The sequence below is a fragment of the Erythrolamprus reginae genome, chromosome Z (assembly GCF_031021105.1).
Source record: "Erythrolamprus reginae isolate rEryReg1 chromosome Z, rEryReg1.hap1, whole genome shotgun sequence".
Taxonomy (NCBI): Eukaryota; Metazoa; Chordata; class Lepidosauria; order Squamata; family Dipsadidae; genus Erythrolamprus; species Erythrolamprus reginae.
In genome coordinates, this window is record NC_091963.1 from 81,785,737 (window position 1) to 81,808,392 (window position 22,656).

A 22,656-nucleotide genomic window follows, 5' to 3' on the forward strand; every position below is an offset into this window, starting at 1 on the left:
CATTTCTCTCTCTTCCTCCCTTTTCCCCTCATTCCTTCTCCCTCTCACTTCTCCTCTTTTTCCATCCCTGTCTCTCTCCCCCCCTTATGTGTGTGTGTGTATACACACTGGAACCAGGTGTGGGCTGGGGGGCGTTTCTTATTATTTGGGTGCTTTTTACCATATGCTTCAAGAATCACCCCTCTCTCTCTTTTGTTTCTCTCTCCTCTCATTCTCTGCCTCAATCATTTTCTCATTTCTCCTTTTTTCTCCCCTTTTTGTTCTCATTTCTCTCTCTCCTTTCCTCTATCTGTCTCTCTTGCTTTCTCTCTCTCTTGCTCTCTCTCTTGCTTTCCTTCTCTCTCTCGTTCTCTCTCTTATTTTCTCTCTCTCTTGTTCTTTCTCTCTCTCATGCTTTCTCTCTCTTGTTCTCTTTCTCTCTCTGTTGCTCTCTCTCTCGTTCTCTCATTTTCTTTCTCTCTCTCATGCTTTCTCTCTTATTTTCTTTCTCTCTCTCTGTTGCTCTCTCATTCTCTCTTTTTTTCTTTCTCTCTCTCTCTTGTTCTCTCTTATTTTCTTTCTCTCTCTCTTGTTCTTTCTCTCTCTCCCTCCCTCCCCCTCTTTCTCTCTCTTTTTCTCACTTTCTCTCTCTTGTTTTCTCTCTCTCTCTCTTGCTTTCTCTCTCTCTTGTTTTCTTTCTCACACTCTTTCTCTCTCGTTCTCTCTCTTGCTATCTCTTTCTCTCCCCCCTTTCTCTCTCTCTCTCTTTCTCTCTTTCTCTCTATCTTGCTGTCTGTTGCTCTCACTCACTCTTGTTCTCTCTCCGTTCTTCTCAGCGGAGGCTGGCGAAGGTGATATTCAATGTCGGGGGCGCGCGGGCGGTTGCGCGCGCTCCCTATCCCCCTGCTTAGCCCGCTTGGAATATTCAAAATAAGAAAAGCCTTTGCCGGCGAAGGTTTTTCTTATTTTGAATATTCTGAGTGGGTTAGCAGGGGGATAGGGAGCGCGCGCAACCGCCCCCGCGCCCCCGACATTGAATATCACCTTCGCTGGCCTCCGCTGAGAGAACGCCTGCCCCGTCTCTCCTGCAACCCCTTGCTGAGAGCCCGGGACGAAAGTGCTCACGGCAAAGGTGAGACAGGCAGGGCGTGCGTTCCGGGTGCGGGAGGAGCCGCGCCAAAAGGCAGCAGACAGCAGAGGAGGAGAGGGGCGGGGGGGCCAGCGCCGAAAGGCCAAGGGGGCCGAAGGCACCGTGGGGAGGCAGGGACGGCCGCGGCTCCCTTCCATTTTGCTGCCGGCGCCTCCCTGCCCCGCCCCCGCGGGCTGGCAGGGGGATGAGGAGCGCGCAGCCGTGAAAAAGGGTACACGCGGGGGTATTTTGGGGTGTGCGTGCGCACACACACGTACAGCTTTCGGGGAAGCGATGAGAAGCCATGGGCGCGAGGGGGCCGACTTTCAAAGCAACCTTTGCCGGCCTCCTGTGGGAGGGTGCCAATAGCGGCGGGCAATAGCCGGGGGCGGAGCCGCCTCACGGCACACCTGACCATGTCTCGCGGCACACTAGTGTGCCGCGGCACACCGGTTGAAAAACACTGATCTAGTCTGTCCTTATACTATTTTCTGTATTTTATCTTAGGATGGATATATGTTTATCCCAGGCATGTTTAAATTCAGTTACTGTGGATTTACCAACCATGTCTGCTGGAAGTTTGTTCCACGGATCTACTAATCTTTCAGTAAAATAATATTTTCTCACGTTGCTTTTGATCTTTCCCCCAACTAACTTCAGATTGTGTCCCCTTGTTCTTGTGTTCACTTTCCTATTGAAAACACTTCCCTCCTGGACTTTATTTAACCCTTTAACATATTTAAATGTTTCGATCATGTCCCCCCTTTTCCTTCTGTCCTCCAGACTATACAGATTGAGTTCATTAAGTCTTTCCTGATAAGTTTTATGCTTAAGACCTTTCACCATTCTTGTAGCCCGTCTTTGGACCTATTCAATTTTGTCAATATCATATTGTAGGTGAGGTCTCCAGAACTGAACACAGTATTCCAAATGTGGTCTCACCAGCACTCTATATAGTGGGATCACAATCTCCCTCTTCCTGCTTGTTATACCTCTAGCTATGCAGCCAAGCATCCTACTTGCTTTCCCTACCACCTGACTGCACTGTTCACCCATTTTGAGACTGTCAGAAATCACTACCCTTAAATCCTTCTCTTCTGAAGTTTTTGCTAACACAGAACTGCCAATACAATACTCAGATTGAGGATTCCTTTTCCCCAAGTGCATTATTTTACATTTGGAAACATTAAACTGCAGTTTCCATTGCTTTGACCATTTATCTAGTAAAGCTAAATCATTTACCAGATTGCAGATGCCTCCAGGAATATCAACCCTATTGCACACTTTAGAGTCATTGGCAAATAGGCAAACCTTCCCTACCAAACCTTCCCCTATGTCACTCATAAACATATTAAAAAGAATAGGACCCAGAACAGACCCTTGTGGCACACCGCTTGTAACCTGTCTCTGCTCTGAATACTCGCCACTAACAATAACACTCTGATGTCTACGCTTCAGCCAGCTGCAAATCCATTGAACTATCCAGGGATTAATTCCAATCTTCCCTATTTTATCTATCAGCTCTTTATGTGGAACCATATCAAAGGCTTTGCTGAAGTCCAGATAGGCAATATCCACCGCACCACCTTCATCTAACACCTTTGTGACATAGTCAAAGGAATCAATGAGATTAGTTTGACATGATTTGTCTTCAGTAAAGCCATGCTGATTTGGATCCAATAAGTTATTGTTTTTAGGTGCTGATTTAGGCTCTTTTTGAGTAGAGTCTCCATCATTTTAACTACAACTGATGTCAAGCTAACTGGCCTGTAGTTACCAGCTTCTTCTCTACTGCCCTTCTTGTGGATAGGCACAACACTGGCCATTCTCCAATCCTCAGGAACATCTCCTGTTAACAGGGATTGGTTAAACAAATCAGTCAAGGGGGTAGCAATGGCAGATCTGAGTTCGTTAAGAACTCTGGGGTGGATGTCATCTGGACCCATTGCCTTATTTATCTTTAATAATTCAAGTTCTTCTAAGACATCGGCTTCTAAGATCACTGGAGATGAATCCGTAGAGCTGGAAGCAATGCTATATCCCTCTATAGTATTATTTTGTACGGTGTCTTTTGAGAAAACTGAACAGAAGTAGCTATTGAAATGGTCAGTGATCTCCTTATTCCCATCAACGCATGTATTATTCCCAGTACTAAGCTTCGTGATGCTGCAGTTTTTCTTCTTCCTATCACTAATATATCTGAAGAAGGTTTTATCCCCCTTCTTTACAGATTTGGCAATTTCTTCCTCTTTTGAAGCTTTAGCAGCATGTATTATCTGTTTTGCCTCCTTCTGTCTCATTTTATACACCTCTCTATCAGCTATACTTCCAGACTCTTTATACCTCCTATAAGCAGCCTTTTTTGCATTGACTATAGCCCTTACATCATTGCTAAACCATAGCGGTTTCTTCTTCCTTTTACCTTTAGTTATTTGCCTTACATACAGTCCTGTGGCTTTTAAGATGGCCTTTTTTAATACAGTCCACTGGGTGCTCGTTCCTGCCATTTTATCCCTCCCCTTTAATTCATTATTTAAATATTCCCCCATTGCATTAAAATTTGTTTTTCTGAAATCCAATACTTTGGTTGCAGTATAGGATTGCTCACAATCAGTTTTTACATCAAACCGCAAACATAGATGGTCACTGCAACCTAAATTTTCTCCCACCTTAACCTCTGAAACCCAATTCCCTTTCGTAAAAACTAAATCTAGAATGTTCTCCCTTCTAGTCGATGCCTTAACCAGCTGTGCCTGAGCTGCTCCTGTAAAGGCCTCTACGATATTCTTACTTTTGCATGTAAGGGCACTGGGGATATTCCAGTCAACATCAGGCATGTTGAAAACACCCATAACCACAATATCTCCCTTTACTGCCATTTGGGTAATTTCATCCACCATCTTGTTGTCATATTCCTCAGATTTATTTATTGGATTTGTATGCTGCCCCTCTCCATGGGCTATAGATCACCCCAAGTCTAATGACAGAACCTTGTTTATTTTGCATGACAGCCTGTCTGGATTTATAAGAGGATAATGATATTAATTGAAATATAAACTAACAGAATAACATAGTGGGAAGGGACCTTATTCTGCCCCAGCACCGAGCCCCAAATAATTACAAAATAAGTTGTCTTGGGTGACATCTGTGAAAAAAAATCAGGCGCTGAGGCATGAATATTAATTAATTAATTAATTAATTCATTCATTCATTCATTTATTTGACTTTTGTGCCTCCCAGTCCCGAAGGGACTGCCGCTCAGACACTGTACTTTTCTACCCACACTGGAAAAAAAATAGAGGGAACACTGGTCTACAGCATTGCATTGGTCTACTAATTTGGTTATGATGTTGAAAAATTATATGAGAGTGGTTTGGCATGATTTGTTTCTGACAAACCCAGGTTGGCTGTTAGTTATTATCTTGTTTGTTTTTAGGTAGTGGCAAAGCTGTTTTTTGATTATTTTTCCAGGTATAGATGTAGGACTGATTGGTCTGTAGTTGTCTGGGTCTGTGTTTTTTCCTTTTTTGTGGATGGGGACTGCATCAGCTCATTTCCAATCTTCTGGTAGCTCTGCTGTGTTCCAGGATTTTTGGTAGATAAGGAATAGTGGTTCTGCGATGGTGTCTGCCAGTTCTTTTAGGACTCTGGGGTGTAGTCCATCTGGTCCTGGTGATTTATACTCATTGAGCTCCCACAAGGGGTCCCTTATTATGTTGTTTATTTATGTTGAGTTCAGTTCTGGGGCTGTTTTTTGCAGCTGTGTTGCAGGTTAGTTGGTTGGGGGTTTCTTTTTGTATGAAAACTGGTGCAAAATAAACGTTAAACAGCTGTGTGTTGTCTCTGTTATCTGTGATTTCTTTACCGACTTCATCTTTTAGTGTAGCAACTGTTTCCTTGATTTTCTTGTTGTTGTTTATGTGCTGGAAGAACTTTTTTTGTTGTCATAGACTTTCATTGCAAGGTATGGCTTGTGTTGGGCCTTTGCTCTTCTTATTTTTTTTTTCACAGATTCTGGCTGTTTGTTGGAATTCTGCCTTGGTTATGTGTGCTTCTTTCCATTTTTTGTATTTGACTTGTTTCATTTAGGTTGTCTGTGAGGTGTTTGTTTAGCCATGCTGGTTTCTTTTTAGTTTTCTTGTTTTTCTTTTTCATAGGGGTTGTGTGGTTTGGGGCCTCTATGATTGTATTTTTTCGGACCTCCCAAGCTTCTTGTGTGCATTTACCCTTTAGAACTTCCTTCCAGGGGATCTTTTCCAGATTGTCTTTGAGTGTTCTGGTATAAGCTCAACTTTTCCCAGTCAGATAACTCACCACAATGAGGTATCACAGATCATTTTATTACAGGCATTCTCACAATAACTCACAATTATGATGCAATTCTTCTGCAGTATAATCTTTTCCATTGTGCAGGTAAAAAGAGGTTGAATTGACCTAGGCTCTAGGTGTAGCATCTACATGCTGGCTGGCTTAGTGAGTGAAGACAAAGACCCTCTGGAATGTTCTCTCCAATTACCCCTCATGCCAAGTCATAGCCAATAGGAATACACAAATGTGGTCACATGTAAAACTACATTACCCAGAGTGCAATTTCACTACTTTCCCCTAATGCAATATCTTAAAGAAACATACCTAAATACAGTCCAACTATCTCTGTCTCTGGGGACAGCACACTCCCCACCTGGAATTTGTAAAATCCCACGCTAACTAGCAAATAAATTGAAATAAACAAAGATATAGGCTATATAGTGCAGCTTAACTATCTTACTAAGGTAAATAATGCATAGCGTAAGCAATGTAACATAACCATCTAATTGACTAAATAAAGGACATAGAATAACAGTCTATCCAAACTAAATAACAAAAGTAAATGAAGCATATAATCAAACAATGCAAACACTGAAGTAGACATAAGGCATGCAAAGCTTGAGGTTCAGTCTTGAAGCTCGATCTGTGTTTTCAGCAAGACTAGGTTGGTAACTGGTATGGCATAGATCTTCTTGGCGAACTTCTTTGCACTGGGCAGAACTTGGAGCACAAGTCCCATGTGCCAAGAATTTGGAGATGTGTTCTTGTCCTGCAACAGGACAAGGAACAGGTGCAACCAGGACAGGAACACAAACAGGAACAGATTGACAGGAACAGGTGTAATCAGAACTGGAACAGACACTGGATCAGAATCTGGACCTGGAAGAGAAACTGGAACAGGTTCCACAGGATCAGGAACAGGAGCAGATGCTGTAGGAACTGGAGCAGGAGCAGGATCAGAAACTGGACCTGGACCTGGAACAGGAACAGGTTCCACAGGATCAGGAACAGAAGCAGATGCCGTAGGAACTGGAGCAGGATCAGGATCAGAAACTGGACCTGGACCTGGACTAGAAACTAGAAGAGAAAGTGGAAAGAGTTCCATAGGAACAGGAGCAGGAATAGAAGCTGGAAAAGGGGCTTGGAAGTTATGCTCCCCGCTGTAGATTCTGGTATATGCCATGGCTGCTATTGTTTGCGTGGATGCATCTGAGAAAACATGCAGCTCTCTTTTTGTCATGGTGCCAGGCGGGCATTGTACACTGATGCCTTGAAGACTGCTCAGGGAGGTATGTCTTGACTCCCTTTTTCGTTTTTGCTCTAGCTTTTGTGAAAGGTACACTCCCGAGAATGGCAAGTACCACCATTTTTTGTTCCTTTTAGGAGATGGGGTAAGTTCAGCGTGTCCGTTCTGGATCATCTTGTCCATGAACTCCACCAGATGAGCTTTGATTTCAGGCTTCTTGTTCATAAGTCTTCTCAGGTTAAAAGGGTGGGAGGAAGCTTGCTCATGGTTGTTAGGTGAGCGTTGAAAGGGCAGTGGCGCAACCCAGCTTCCGCTAGTGTCTTGTTTAAATTCTCCTTCTATGAGCTGTGGAGAACATTTGTCCTCTATTGAGGTGGCTAAGTCATTGTCCTCCTTGTTGTCCTCTATTGATATGTCTACATCATTGTCTTCCTTGTTAGTCTGGAGTACTGTCACTTCTAGGACAGGATGGTCTTTGAAAGTTATGAGCTCTTCTTGGCATGGCTTCAAGTGGGGTACATTGCTTGCTACTTCAAGCAACGCGATTTGGCTGCGATTATCTGGCAACTTGTCACATTCTGGCAATGGTGGTAGTGTGAATGTTGCACTCCCATCTGATGATTCTACGCAGTATCCACTGGTTTTCCTCCTCGCCATGCGCTGCTATCCAGCGCATGCTAATATTGTGTAGTGTGCTTCCTTGGTCTGGATGTCAAAGAGGTCAAGAAATGCAGACCTAGATAATGATTGGTTGCTTTGTGTGTCTATCATTGCATACGGTTTCACGGCCTTTTCCAGGCATACCTATGGATATATCTGGTATCCCACATTCAAGGGGTCTTGTAGGTTTGACGGGAATGTCTCAGCTTCAGCATTGAGGTTACACTTCACAATTGCTTGTGAACCTTCTGGCTGGGACTCCTTCACTGCTGCTGAAGGATCTCCTTGGTTACCCTTAGCGTCTTGGTCCATTAGGCTATGTTTTGTAATGGTGAGGGAGGGATCTTGTGATACAGAGCGTGCAATGTCACATGCCTGACCTTTTGGTATCTCTGGTTGATGAGATTCACCTCCCTGCTATTGTGAATCTTGTTCTTTTTCATAGGCCTTGCCACTGTTGTTTGGGCCCATCTTCTTACTCATCAAATGGTCAAGTTTGGCTATTTCTTTCTTTTGTTTGGCTACTTCTTCTTTTAGTTTGGCCATTTGTGCCTCATGATTGGCCTGTGCTCTGGCCATTTCTTTCTCATGGTTGGCCCATGATCTGGCCTTTTCCTCCTTTAATCTGGCTAATATTGCTTCAAGTTGTGCCTCTTCATCTTCGATGGGTTTGAAAAAATGAAATCTGTGTAGGAGGAACTTTGCTCATTCTTTGTTTGTCTGCTGGATAGCTTGTGTGTCCTTCAGAAGATCCTCATCTTGTAATTCAGGTTGAGTGTCGATTAGCTGCCATTCACAGTTTTTCCAAAGTATGCAAGCTCTCTTGCACTCTTCATGTAGCGACTGAATGCGATGTGAGGAAAGCTCTTCTTCCTTGATGTTGGAGAGATATAACAATTTCTTCCAAAGTTTTTCCATGCTTTGGTACTACTTGTTCCATTCCTCATATAGGCTCTGCTGTGAGTTGAATTGTTCCCACTTCATATTTAGTTGCTTGTCCACAGCCACTAGGAGGTGCTGTTGGTGTTCGAGAGTGGGAGATACTTGGGTTTTGCTCTTTGCTCTCCGCTGCTTGCTGTTGCTTTGCTTCTTGCCGGACTGGCTTGTTAGGCTATGCTTGGCTTGTTTTGATTTGCTTTGCTAGGCTTGCTTTGGCTTGGCTTGGCTTGCTTAGGTTCACTTGGCTTGGCTTGCTTTGAACAACAGGGCATGCTAAAGGCTTGGTAGTGGGCTACACTTGGCTTGTTTGGCTTTAGTGTGTTTAGCAAAATTCAGCTGGTGGCCAGTAGAGGGAGGCGGCAGGCATATTCTAAGCTTTGGCGTATTTTAACTGAGATTCAGAGTGTGACCACCAGATGGCGCTGCTTCTTTGCTAAGGCCCAAGATTTGAACAACAGGGCATGCTAAAGGCCCAAGCGTATTCAAGTGGATTTCCACCTCAACCAGTAGATGGCACTATTTGCTAGTAAAGGCTTAGGTACACTGGCCCTTTAATTCCTTGGTCTAAAGGGAGCCATGTGCTATTTTCTAGAACAAGCATTCAATTCTCAGGCATAAGTTTAATGTAGGCTTCTTAGTTAGTGTTGTGGAGAGAGGCAAAGACTCTGAGTTTGTAGATCCAGAAATAGTTGAAACATGCAAGCATAATAGCCTTTAAATGCAAAAGTGCCTCCCTTCTTCCCTTATGTTGAGCAGATTAGAGCAACACTTTTCCAAGGCAGTAGCTGGGAGGAAAGAAGTGGGGGGGGGATTTCTTTACTCTTATTCTTAAGGCTTCAGAAGGCAGTAACATAGCATGCAGCACCCTCAGGATGAGAACTTAAGGCTTCTGGTCATCAGAAGTGGGGTCAGACCTCTTTCAGGCTATTAAGTTTGCAGGGAACCAGAGAGAGGTTTAATCTTTTTTAGTAGGCTGATTACTTCTTTAAGGCGGCAGTGATTGCTTTGAGGGCTTGCAGCTGTGCCAGGAGACATGAATTTCAGCCTCTTTTTACAGCCCCTTTTTACTGTCTCTTTTTACAACCTCTTTTTACTGTTCTGGTACAAATCAACTTTTCCCAGTCAGATAACTCACCACAATGAGGTATCACAGATCATTTTATTACAGGCATTCTCACAATAACTCACAGTTATGATGCAATTCTTCTGCAGTATAATCTTTCCCATTGTGCAGGTAAAAAGAGGTTGAATTGACCCAGGCTCCAGGTGTAGCATCTACATGCTGGCTGGCTTAGTGAGTGAAGACAAAGACCCTCTGGAATGTTCTCTCCAATTACCCCTCATGCCGAGTCAGAGCCAATAGGAATACACAAATGTGGTCACATGCAGTGTTCTCTCTAAATTTTTTTTGGGGTGGGCGGAAAAGTATAGTGTCTGAGCAGCAGTCCCTTCGGGACTGGGCGACACAGAAATAATAATAAAATTTCCCTCTCGGCTTCTGGGCAGGTTTGGAAAACTCTAAGTTGATGATGATTTTTAAGTGAGCGATTGCTCACCTGCTCAGCTTAGAGGGAACTATGGTCACATGTAAAACTACATTACCCAGAGTGCAATTTCACTACATTTCCCCTAGTGCAATATCTTAAAGAAACCTGCCTAAATACAGTCCAACTATCTCTGACTCTGGGGACAGCACACTGAGTTTATTGAAGTCCGCTTTTCTGAAGTCTGGGACTATAGTGGTGTTGGGTCCAGCAGTTAGTGATTGCAATATATTGTATTTTAGAATGACTTGGTCACTTTCAACCAACGTCCCTTCTACTTTAATTCCCTCTATCATTTCTTCCCTGTTTGTGAGTATTAGATCTAATTTTGCAGTCCCTCTGGTTCCTGTTTCCACTTTTTTGGGCCAGAAAGTTGTCTGCGAGACTGGTTAGGAATGTTCCAATTGATGTTGGGGTACTTAAAGTCCCACATTATTATTGTGTTGGGCTTTTTGCATATTTCTGTTAGTTGGCTTGTAAAGGGGTTGTCCATTGTTTCAGTTTGGTTTGGTGGTCTGTAGTATACTCCTATTGTAATGTTGCACCTTTTTTCTTTTATGTTAACCCATATGCTTTCTAGAGGGTTATGTTATTTGGTTGGATGTAGCTCTGTGACAGTGTAGTGGTATTTTATGTATAGTGCAACTCCATATCCTTTCTTGTTTGACCTATTTTTCTTTTTTGTATCCCTTTATCTGCATGTTCCTTTTGTGTGTTTTGTCCCACCGAGTTTCTGTTATTCCAATTAGATCATATTCACCCTCAAGCATTAGTATTTCCAGTTTGTTCTGTTTGTTCCACAGGCTTTGTGCATTTGTGTATAGGCATTTTAGTTGTTTGTGTCTGATTCTGAGTGAACATTTTTTATCCTCCAGTAAATTTGTAGGCTTGACCTGTTCACTTTCCTTATTTTGTTTGTTATTCAGTCTCATAGTTTGGTCACCCGCCCCTCTTGGTCCAAGTTTAAAGCCCTCCTGATAATTGGGCTAGTCGATTTCCTCGGTTCTTTCCAGCTCTAGTGAGGCGTAGCCCATCCCTTGCTAGAAGTCCTTTTTGGAGATATTGTAGGCCGTGGTCGAGGAAATCAAAGTTATTTTGGCAACACCATCTCCTTAGCCAATAGTTTATTTGTGGGATTTTGTGTTCTCTGGCTGGGTGTTGTCTTCTTGTGGTTAGGATGGAAGAAAAAAACCTGTGTACTTATGTTTTTGACTGTGTTGCCCAATTGGTCGTAGTCTCTCATCATTGCATTCTTGTCCTTCCCTGTGTCATTTGTTATTATTATTTATTATTATTATTATTATTATTATTATTATTTATTGGATTTGTATGCCGCCCCACTCCGCAGACTCGGGAGACTCCCACATGGATCACCAGTAGGGGGTAGTAATCTGTTGATTTTATTATTTTGGGTAGGTTTTGTGTTATGTCAGAGATTTTAGCTCCAGGGAGGCAGCACACCTCTCTGGTTTGATTGTCCAGTCTGCAGATGGTAGGTTCAGTTCCCCTGAGAATTGAGTCACCAATCACCAGCACTGTCCTTTTCCTTTTGATTGGGTTGGTGGTGGAGGTTGATTTTCTTTGTTGCAGTGGCGTCTGGTGTCACTGTTTTATTGTGCTTTCTTTCTGGTGATTCTTTGTCAATTATCTCTGGGTTCTCTTGTGTTAGGAGTCCTAAGTATTTGTTGCTTGTAGGTGGTGGAGATTGGAGGGGTGGGTTGGAATTGGTAGCGGTTTTGTATTTGGTTTGTTTTTCTTTCTTTGTGTGACATGTGTCCAGCCATTTTCATCCTCTGGGGGATTGATTCTGTTTTGCTTCTCTGAGGTGTTGGTTGTGCTAGGAGTTTGTTGGTCTTTCTCATTTTGATGTTTTTGTTTCAGAGTTTTTAGGTTTTTTCTAGGTTTTCTATTTTTTCCTCAAGTACTTGGATTAATTTACATTTGTTGCATGTAAAGTTTATGAGGTTTGAGGGTAGAAGTGTATACATAGAACACAATTTGCAAATCACCATGGAGTCAGTTTATTTATTTATTTATTTATTTATTTATTTTATTTATTAGATTTGTATGCCGCCCCGTCCGAAGACTCGGGGCGGCTAACAACAGTATAAAAATACAATGTAAACAAATCTAATATTAAAAATAATCTAAAAAATCCCAATTTAAAGAACCACTCATACATACAAGCATACCATGTATAAATTCTATAAGCCTAGGGGGAAGGGAAATTTCAATTCCCCCATGCCTGACGACAGAGATGGGTTTTAAGGAGCTTGCAAAAGGCAAGGAGGGTGGGGCCAACTCTGATATCTGGGGGGAGCTGGTTCCAGAGGGCTAGGGCCGCCACAGAGAAGGCTCTTCTCCTGTGTCCCGCCAAACAACATTGCTTAGTCGACGGGACCTGGAGAAGGCAAACTCTGTGGGACCTAACCGGTCGCTGGGATTCGTGCGGCAGAAGGTGGTCCCAGAGATATTCTGGTCCGATGCCATGAAGGGCTTTATAGGTCATAACCAACACTTTGAATTGTGACTGGAAATTGATCGGCAACCAATGCAGACTGCAGAGTATTGGTGTAACATGGGCATACCTTTGGAAGCCCATGATTGCTCTCACAGCATTACAGTAGTTGAACCTCGAGGTGATGAGGGCATGAGTGACTGTGAGCAGGGAGTCCTGGTCCAGATAGGGCAGCAACTGGTGCACCAGGCGAACCTGGGCAAATGCCCCCCTCGCCACAGCTGAAAGATGTGAGCTGTGGATCGAGGAGGACCCTCTCTGAGGGGGTCAATAATCCCCCCCCCAGGGTTATGGATGGACAGATGGAATTGTCCTTGGGAGGCAGAACCCACAGCCACTCCGTCTTATTCGGGTTGAGTTTGAGTCTGTTGACACCCATCCAGACCCCAACAGCCTCCAGGCACTGGCACATCACTTCCACTGCTTCGTTGACTGGACATAGGGTGGAGATGTATAACTGGGTATCATCCGCATACTAATGATACCTCACCCCATGCCCCTGGATGATCTCACCCAGCGGTTTCAAGTAGATATTGAACAGCAGGGGGGAGAGGACCGTCCCCTGAGGCACCCCACAAGGGTGAGACCTCGAGGTCGACCTCTGACCCCCCACTAACACCGACTGAGACCGACCGGATAGGTAGGAGGAGAACCACTGGAAAACAGTGGCTCCCACTCCAACCCCTCCAGCCGGCATAGAAGGATACCATGGTCAATGGTATTGAAAGCCGCTGAGAGGTCAAGGAGCACCAGGACAGAAGACAAGCCCCTGTCCCGGGCCCGCCAGAGATCATCCATCAACACGATCAAAGCAGTTTCCGTGCTGTAGCCGGGTCTGAATCTAGACTGCTGGGGACCTAGATAATCGGCTTCTTCCAAGGACTGCTGGAGTTGGAGCGCCACCACCTTCTCAACAACCTTCCCCATAAAGGGAAGATTGGAGACTGGACGGTAGTTATTAAGCACGGCTGGGTCCAGGGAAGACTTCTTGAGGAGGAGGTGCACAAGTGCCTCCTTATAAGGAGCTGGAAAGGACCCCCTTCCAAAGCAGGCATTGACAATCTCGGGGACCCAGCTCCGTGTCACCTCCCTGCTGGCCGAAACCAGCCAGGAGGGACATGGATCCAGTAAGCAGGTGGCAGAACTCACAGCTCCAATGGCCTTGTCCACTTCATCAGGTGTCACCAGATCAAACTCCTCCCAGACAGGTGGACAAGTACGTGCCCCAGTCACCTCAACTGACTCGTTGTCAGTCGACTCTGTTTCCCAATTGGAGTTGAGGTCCGTCCGGATCCGAGCGATTTTATCAGCGAAAAATGTGTTAAAATCCTCAGCACTACTCTGCAAGGGCTCCCCAACTCCCCCCTGATTAAGAAGGGAGCGGGTCACCCTAAACAGAGCGGTCGGGCAGGATTCCGCTGATGCAATCAAGGCAGCATGATACGCGCATCTTGCCGCCTTGAGCGCCACTTTGTAAATCTTAATAAAAGCTCTTACAAGTGTTCTTACAGTTCCTTCCTCATCCTTGTGTGTGATGGGTCTGTCTTCCATGTGTGTCTTCCATATGTTTGGTTGGTTGCAAGGTGGATGTGGGAGAGTAGAATGAGGGAAGTTGTGCTTTTAGTTTGTTACGTTCTTTTGAAGGGTGTATGTAGGTATTTTGCAAGATGAGTATGGGAGTGTGGTGAGAGAGCTGTATCGGGTGGGGTTGAGTGTTCAGTTATATGATTCATGCGCAGGCCGCTACCTTTCTCCTCCTTTTCTTACTCAAACTCACAGTTCTCAGCCAGTTCCTCTTTCCCCAGCCTCTGTAAATTCAAACTTTACAGAGTTTCAAACTTTACAGAGGCAAACTTTCAAAAGTTCTATGTTCCTCTTTCCATTTTCTGTGCTTAAACATAGAAACATAGAAGGTTGATGGCAGAAAAAGACCTCATAGGCCATCTAATCTGCCCTTATACTATTTCCTTTATTTTATCTTAGGATGGGTATATGTTTATCCCAGGCATGTTTAAATTCAGTTACTGTGGATTTACCAACCACGTCTTCTGGAAGTTTGTTCCAAGCATCTACTACTCTTTCAGTAAAATAATATTTTCTCACATTGCTTCTGATCTTTCCCCCAACTAGCCTCAAATTGTGCCCCCTTGTTCTTGTGTTCACTTTCCTATTAAAAACACTTCCCTCCTGAACCTTTTTTAATTCTTTAACATATTTAAATGTTTTGATCATGTCCCTCCATTCCCTTCTGTCCTCCAGACTATACAGATTGAGTTAGTTAAGTCTTTCCTGATAAGTTTTATGTTTGTCCTTTTTGTCTTTCAATATGTCAGAGACATCTTTGTTGCAGACGTGACGGTTTCTTTTGGATTTTCTTGTTTTTCTTTTTTAGTAGTATTGCACTGGAATGGGCTTTTATTATGGCATTTTTCTGAATTTCACATAATTCTTTAGTTGTTTTCCTCTTTTGGATTTCCATCTATGGAATATTTCCTAGTGTCTCTAAGTTTGTTAAAATCAGCCCTTTTAAGGTTTAAGACACTGGTTGAGTTATTTTCTGTTGTTTGTGTTTACATTACATTGAAATATGATGTGGTCACTTTCACCCTTCAGACCATGAATCAGAGTTTTCATCTCATTTATTTATTTACCTTGTCAAATTTATTTCCTCTCATCATAGTTCAAAACAACCCTCAGCATCAGAATGAGCTCTGTCAGTTCAACCCCAGTACTTTTAATATTTGCAATATACTTATTGTGATTACTTATTGTGATTAAGTTTTAGAAGTCATTTAAACCAACTATCTCTTATAGACAGGTATACATATAATCTTTTTCAATTATTATTTTTTACTTAGGGAGGCTCAAGATTTTGTAGAAAAATTTGAAGGTGCTTTGGGAAAGGGAAAAGGAAAAAAGTTATATGCATATAAGATGATGTTGACAAAGGTAAGCGATCAGCATTATTTATAAGATGTTTATATTATTAAAATTTAGAAGTCTGAATGATTTATATTAAAAGTGAAAATATTGACATGAGTTTCAAAACCTAAAATTCAATGTTTGGCAGACAGAAATTAACTTGGATAAATGCATCTCTACTACTGCATTCCCTCATTCATTCTAAACACTTTAAAATCTACTCTCCTGCCAACTTATTAATAAAAGAAATGGAAGTTGTGGGCAGAGTACAAAGAGTGTTAAGACTAAATAAAACAAAGAACAGGGCATAACTACAAGTTGTCCTACTCCCACCCCCATTTAATTGTTAATAAATATTTTTTACTAAAAGATGTTCTGTAAGAACACAACCTTTTAATATAATTTATAAATTATGAATATTTCCGATAATCATTTCCCTGCCCTGACATAAGGGAAAGCAACAGCATGGTATGGGAAGTACATCCCAAAAGAACAGTGCCAGAAACGTTATAGCACCAGAAACCTCCAAAAAAGTGCCAAGAGATTCAAGCTAGCCCTTCCCCCTTTAAGAAAACTCCAGGCAAAAGCACCACCTGAAAGGAACATTTAAGTAGAGCCATGAAGCTAAGTAGAATCAGGCAAGAGGGTGGGGCTGACATCATGGCAATATGACCATCTCCACAGGGCTCAATGGGATTGCAACAAAATTTGAACTGAAAGGCGGTTCTGATGGACCTAAATCGCCTCAGAGGGGTGATGAAATAAGAGAGCACACTCCGCAATCTCCCTGATTGATCCACAGAAGGCTCTCAATCTGGTAGGAAGAAAAGGACACCAATTGTGTGCCTGACTAAAGCTGTGACAATCACTGATGAAGGGATTTTACACGGGGTAAAACCCGAACTCAGAACAATCTACATACATACATATTGTTAGCATGTAACATGGAAAAGGGGAATAGAATGGTACATGAGGGCTAATTTGCATACAGGTATATAGTCAGTTTTGGCAGTTGGCAGGAAGAATTCTTTTCATTCATATGCTGGTTGTTGATGAATATGCATCACAGAGAGCAGATGTATTTTCTCAATGTCTAAGGCGAACAAGGACAGAAACACCAGCCTGAAGATGACGAGTGAGACCTCGTCAAAACGTCGCCAGAAATTTCCAAATCCGGGTTTCTTCCCGTGTAGGATTTTGACATTTCTGGCGACGTTTCGACGAGGTCTCACTCATCATCTTCAGGCTGGTGTTTCTGTCCTTGTTCTCAGGCGAACACTGCGAGACCTGAGCTGCCTTCCTTCTATAAATACTGGTGGCTGGGTGTGGTTTGATGGCTCAGCAATTGCCTGCTGTGTAGAAACTTCCTGGTGAGTCAGTGGGGTAACAATTGGGGTCGTTGATGTAGCTGAGGTATGCTGATTAGTTAATGGTTGTAGATTAGGCGTGATATCCTGAGTAGTTGGAACTTGCAGGCTACTTGATTGTTTTACAATGTGTGTTCTGAGTCTGGTTTCTATGGCTGGGATACGTTTGAGGGCTGGTTTCCAGATGTCTGGTAAGCGAGAGGTATCATCCCGCTTGTTCATATTTTGGGGATGTTTTTCTATCTCGATGGCTTCCATGATTATTCTTTTGCTGTAGTGTTCTGTTTTGGAAATTAATTTGGTACTGTCGAAATCAATTTCATGTCCTGTAGTTTTGAAGTGTTGGAAAAGGGAGGAGTTTTTTTCTTTTTTCTTTAATGCATTCTTATGTTCTGCAACACGTGCATTTACTCTCCTGTTCATTTGTCCAATATATGTGGCTGGGCAGATTTTACACGGTATTTGATAAACTCCCTGGTTTTCTAGTTGGATATTGTCTTTCGGGTTTCTTAGGATGTTGGTTCCAGGTGGTCTTTGTCGGCTAGGCGTTTGGTTCTGGAAATGAGGGTCTTGGCTACGGAATTGATCTGTGCGGGGTGGTGGTGGGATTTTGCATTCAAGTAGCGGTTGGTGTGTGTCTTCGTCTGGTAGACGGTGTGTCCTAGGGAGCCATCGGGTTTTTTGTAGATTAGGACATCCAGGAAGGGAAGTTTGTTGTTGGTTTCTATTTCCATGGTGAATTGTATTTTGGGGTGTAGGCTGTTGAGATGTGTGAGAAATCTGTCCAGTTTTTCTTTCCCATGTGGCCAAATTACGAAGTTTCATCTACATATCTAAGCCAGAGTTTGGGTTTGTATTCAGATTTGTCCAAGGCATTGGTTTCAAAATATTCCATGTATAAGTTTGCGATGATGGGTGACAGGGGTGATCCCATGGGGGCTCCTTCTATCTGTTTGTATCTTTGTCCATTGTGGATGAAGTATGTATTCATCAGGCAGTGGTTGGTCAGGTCTAAGATGTGCTTCGGGGGGTTGTATTTGTTTTGGATGGCTGTCAGGGCTTCTTTGATAGGCACTTGGGTGAAGAGAGATATGACATCGAAGCTTACGAGAAGGTCACTGGGTTGTAGGTTTTGTTCCTTTATGATTTCTATGAAGTGGAATGAGTTTTGTACATGAGACATGATGGATTCTGCATAGGGCTGGAGTTGTTTGGCGAGAAATTTGGCAAGATTCTGTAGGGGTGAGCCTATGGAGCTGACTATGGGTCTGAGTGATGTTCCTTCTTTGTGTATCTTGGGGAGGCCATAGAGCTTGGGGCATCTGGATGATTTTTCTCTGGGGATGATTCTTTGTTGGATTTCTTCACTGATGGGAGAAGCTTTTATTTTGGATTTGGTGGTTTTTTCCAGGTAGGTGGTAGGATCTGTGCTTAGAGGTTTGTAAGCGGAGTCTTGGAGTAGGTTGGATAGCTTGTCTTGGTAGTCAGATGTGTTCATCACCACAGTGGCATTGCCTTTGTCTGCTGGGAGGATGATTATGTTATTGTCTTTCCTCAAGTTGGTGAGTGCTTTTTGTTCATCTTTTTTTTAAAAAAATATACTTTATTTACATATATAATAAAAAGGAAAAAGGAGATAAGGGAAGGGAAGGCGAGGAAGAAAAACTGGGGTAGGACGGAAGAAGGAAAATGGGGGGGTACAAAGTCAAACATTTATGGTAACACATTGTAATATATATAAGTTATCATGCATATATTTCCTAGAAGGAATATAATGTTTCTTAGTTTCTTAATCGTTATATGTATACATTAAATCATATTTTTAACAAAAATGTTATATTTCCTAATGACTATAAACGTACAGTAAGTAGCAAGTAAATAAGGAGGGAAAAGAAAAGAGAAGGGGAGAAAAGAAAAATCTGCGTTTAGCGCAGACGTTTTTAGGGACGACTTTTGTCTGGAAGTAGTATGGGGAGTATATGAATAATATGATAAGTAGGCATAGGAGTTAGTTATGTTGGTGAAAGTTGTTAGTGTTATAATGTATATATTAAGTTGGTTGAAAGACAGATAAAAAGAGATATAGTATGAATTTTATTGCAAATTTAATTGGTTTTTGGTGCTCAATTTTTAAATTGGTTTGAAGTTGATTTAAGTGCTCGAAGGTGCATTTAGTCGTTTAGTGGAATAAAGATTTTACAATAAGTAATTTTTATATTTTTTTTGAGAAACCCATTTATACCAATTTTCCCATATTTAATAGTATTCTGAATCTTTTTTATTTTGTGCTTCCATTTCTGTTTTAGACATTTCAGCGCATTCTATGATTTTTGTAATTATTACGAAAAAAGAAGGTATTTCCAAAGGGAGGCATACGATATTCTAGCTGCTGTTATAATTTGTAAGATGAGATATTTTTGTGCTTTAGTAAGGTTTTGCCTAAATATGCCTAAAAGGTAAAGCTCAGGTTTAAGTGGCAATTTAATTGACATGACTTGGTCAATTAGATTTTGAATTGTTGTCCAATATTTTTGTGCAAGTGGGCATGTCCACCATGTGTGGTAATATGTTCCCGGTTTAGTTTTGCATTTCCAACAAGTCGGTGAAAAGTTGGGGAACATTTTGGATATTCTTGCTGGGGGCAAGTGCCATCGATAAAACATTTTCATTTGGTTCTCTTTATAAGACATTGCCGTTGTCATTTTGTAGTTTAATGTCCATGTTTTTCCCCACTCAATTAGGTTAATCGTATACCCAAAATTCTGAGCCCAGGCTATCATGCAACATTTCACTTGTTCTTCAGGATTTTCTTGTATTAGTAAATAATTATATAGTTTTGAAATCATTTTTGTAGAGGGGCCGAAAAGAATCATGTCTATTACATTGTCATTTTGGAATCCAAATTGTTTTTTGTGTTGCTCGTATTTTAATTTAATTTGTAGGTATGTTAGCCAATCTATGTTAATTCCTTGGTCGTTCAATTGTTGTTTGGGTATGAGAGCATCTGATTTGTCGAGTAACTGTTGGTATCTCAAAATTTTGGTGTGGGAGAAAAGGTTAGGAAAAATTAGTAATTCATTGGGAGATATCCATTTTGATATCGAAATATAGTAATTTTTTTTTATAGTAAACCAAATTGTTATTAGAGTTTTACGCAAGTAATGATTTTTAAAGTATTTGGATATTTTGTGATAATCTGTTGTTAAAAAAGCATGCCACCCAGCAAGAAGATCGAAACTTTCTAGAGTTAGGAGTCTTGTATTTTTAAGAGTGATCCAATCTTTTATCATTGTTAGGATTATGGCTTGGTAGTAAATATAAAAATCCGGAAGTCCAAGTCCGCCCCTGGATCGATGATCCTGAAGGTTTTTCAGTTTTATTCTGGCCTTTTTCTTTGCCCAAATAAATTTCTTTATTTGTTTCTGCAAAGTGTTAAAGAAAGATTTCTTCAGATTTGTTGGGGCAACTTGAAATAGATAGAGAAACCTTGGAAGAATGTTTGATTTAATAGCAAATATTTTCCCCATAATGGATAAATTTAGTTTCGACCATCTATTGAAATCTTGTTGTATTTCTTTAAGAAGTCGTTCATAATTATCCTTTTTAATCGTAGCATAATTTGAGGTCATCCAAATTCCTAAGTATTTAATTTTTTTTGTAGTTTTAATTCTAATTAGTTCTTCCAAGGAAAGTATATCTTTTGGTATCATGTTTTTTGTCAAAATTTGAGTTTTGTTCTTATTAATTTGCAGACCAGATATTTCACCAAATTTATGTATTTCATCAAATAGAATGGGTGCTGTTTGTATGGGATCTTGTAAGATAAATACAATGTCGTCCGCAAAGGCCTATAATTGGTAATGTTCTTTCTTAATTGTGATACCGTGAATTTGTGGGTTGTTTCTTATAGTTTTCAGAAATGTTTCTATGGCCAGAATAAAAATGAGTGGAGCCAGGGGGCATCCTTGGCGCACACCTTTGGTTATAGAGATTGTGTCTGTGATATCGTTATTGAAAAGGATTTTGACCGATTGAGTAGTATGAATGGTTTTAATTAAATTGAGAAATTTGGGGCCGAAATTCATGTATTCAATTTGATTTATAAGGTAATGCCATTGAAGACTGTCGAAAGCTTTTTTAAGATCCATGAATATTAGTGCAATTGTTTTATCATAGTTTTTATCGTAATATTCCAAGGTATTCAGTATGATTCTTGTATTTGTAGAGATGTTTCTTGCCGGTAGGAATCCGTTTTGGTTGGGGTGAATAATTTTGTTTAATATATTTTTTAGCCTGTCCGCGATTATAGATGTAAATATTTTATAGTCGGTATTGAGTAGTGCGATTGGTCTATAATTCTCCAGAAGGTGTCTATTTTGGGTATCCTTGGGGATAAGAGTTATGTAGGTTTCAGACCAGGACCTAGGTAATTTTGCATGTAGGAGTGCGTTATTATAAATGTCTAGAAGTATAGGTGCCATTGTATCGATATGGTATTTATAAAATTTGGATGGGATTCCGTCTGGTCCTGGGGTTTTATTGTTTTTTTGTTTATTTATTGCAGCCTCAATATCTGAGATGGAGATTGACTTGTTTAGGAGTGTTCTTTGATCATCTGTTATCATAGTTTTTTGTTCATTTGTTTGTAAATATTTCAATAGTAAATCGGCATCCAGATTTGAGGCTTTATAGAGTTGTTGGTAATAATTTTGGATAATTTGTTTTTTATCGGAGTTAGTCGTTTTTAAGTGTCCGGAAGGGTCAGCTAAAGAATCTATGTTTCTATCAGATTTTTGGTGGGCTAGCTTGAGTGATAGCCAGTGTCCTGGTTTGTTGGCGAATTCGAAGTGTGTTTGTTTTGCGTTCTTAATTTTTTGGGTGATGTGTTGTTGTGTTATTAGATTTATTTCATGTTTAATCGTTTTTGTTTCTAATAGAATTATATTATTTTTAGGGTCGTTGTAGAGTGCTTTTTCGGCTTCTTGGAGAGATATATTTAATTTGTGAAGTTGAGCATATTTTTCTTTATTCTTATTTGCAGTATATGAAATATAAATGCCGCGTATGTAGGCTTTTGTGGCGTCCCACGCTATTTCATTGGGTGTTTCGCCATTGAAGTTGATTTTGATAAAAGGGGGAATATCATTTTGTATTTTGTGTTGGAATTGTTTTTGATTAATAACCGTTGAGTACATCGACCATCTATGGGGAGTGTTGTGAGTATTGTCTCTTATCGTCAGTAGTAGGGGATTGTGATCTGCCCAAGTTGCATTAAGTATTTGAATGCCAATAATTTGATTTATGGTTTCTATGTTAGACCAAGCCATGTCAATACGTGAACAGGTTCGGTGGGGGGGAGAAAAAAAAGTATACTGTGTGGATTCAGGGTTAAAATATCTCCAGATGTCTTTTAAAGCAAATTCATAAATTATTTGTTTGAAGGTTGAAGGAATAATATTACGAGTACGGTATTTAGAATTGCCTTTGTAGTCTTTGCTTGCATCTACTATTGCGTTGAAGTCTCCAATTATTACAAAGTTACCTAGATCTAATTCTAATATTTTTTTGTGCAGATTTTTAAAGTAAGTGGATTGTTTAACGGATGGTGCATATATTGTTATTATATTTATTGTTTTCTTGTTTTGTAGGGTTATTTGAACAATTAGTAATTGGCCGTTGTCGTCAGTATGTATTAATTTTGGAGAATAAATTTTTTTAACATATAGGACTATGCCTCTCTTTTTTTCGGCAGCGGAAGCACAAAAAATTTCAAATTCAAATTCAAATTTGGGGATGGCTAATAGAGTGATCTCTTCGTTTTTAATATGGGTTTCTTGCAATGAAATTATGTCATAATTATTTTCAAACAATTTGTGAAATATTTTTTGTCTCTTTTTATATGAATTCAGACCATTGATGTTGGTTGAGAATAAAGTAATTTTAGGTTGTTTACTGTTGCAGTGTGAGTTCCTTAGATTTCTCTTTTCTTGCTTCTGCTCTTGCCTGGGTAACTGGTCCATATCTGATTGATTCGCCATTCTGAT

The 22,656-nt window shown here is 41.0% G+C and overlaps 1 protein-coding gene across 1 annotated transcript in view; it reads left to right on the forward strand.

The window, feature by feature from the left end:
• LOC139153842 (transmembrane channel-like protein 2) overlaps nucleotides 1-22,656 on the forward strand; it is a 590,027-nt gene that overhangs the window by 146,760 nt on the left and 420,611 nt on the right. The window contains 1 exon segment of the mRNA XM_070728265.1: nucleotides 15,182-15,272. Coding sequence (XP_070584366.1) covers nucleotides 15,182-15,272 — 91 coding nt within the window.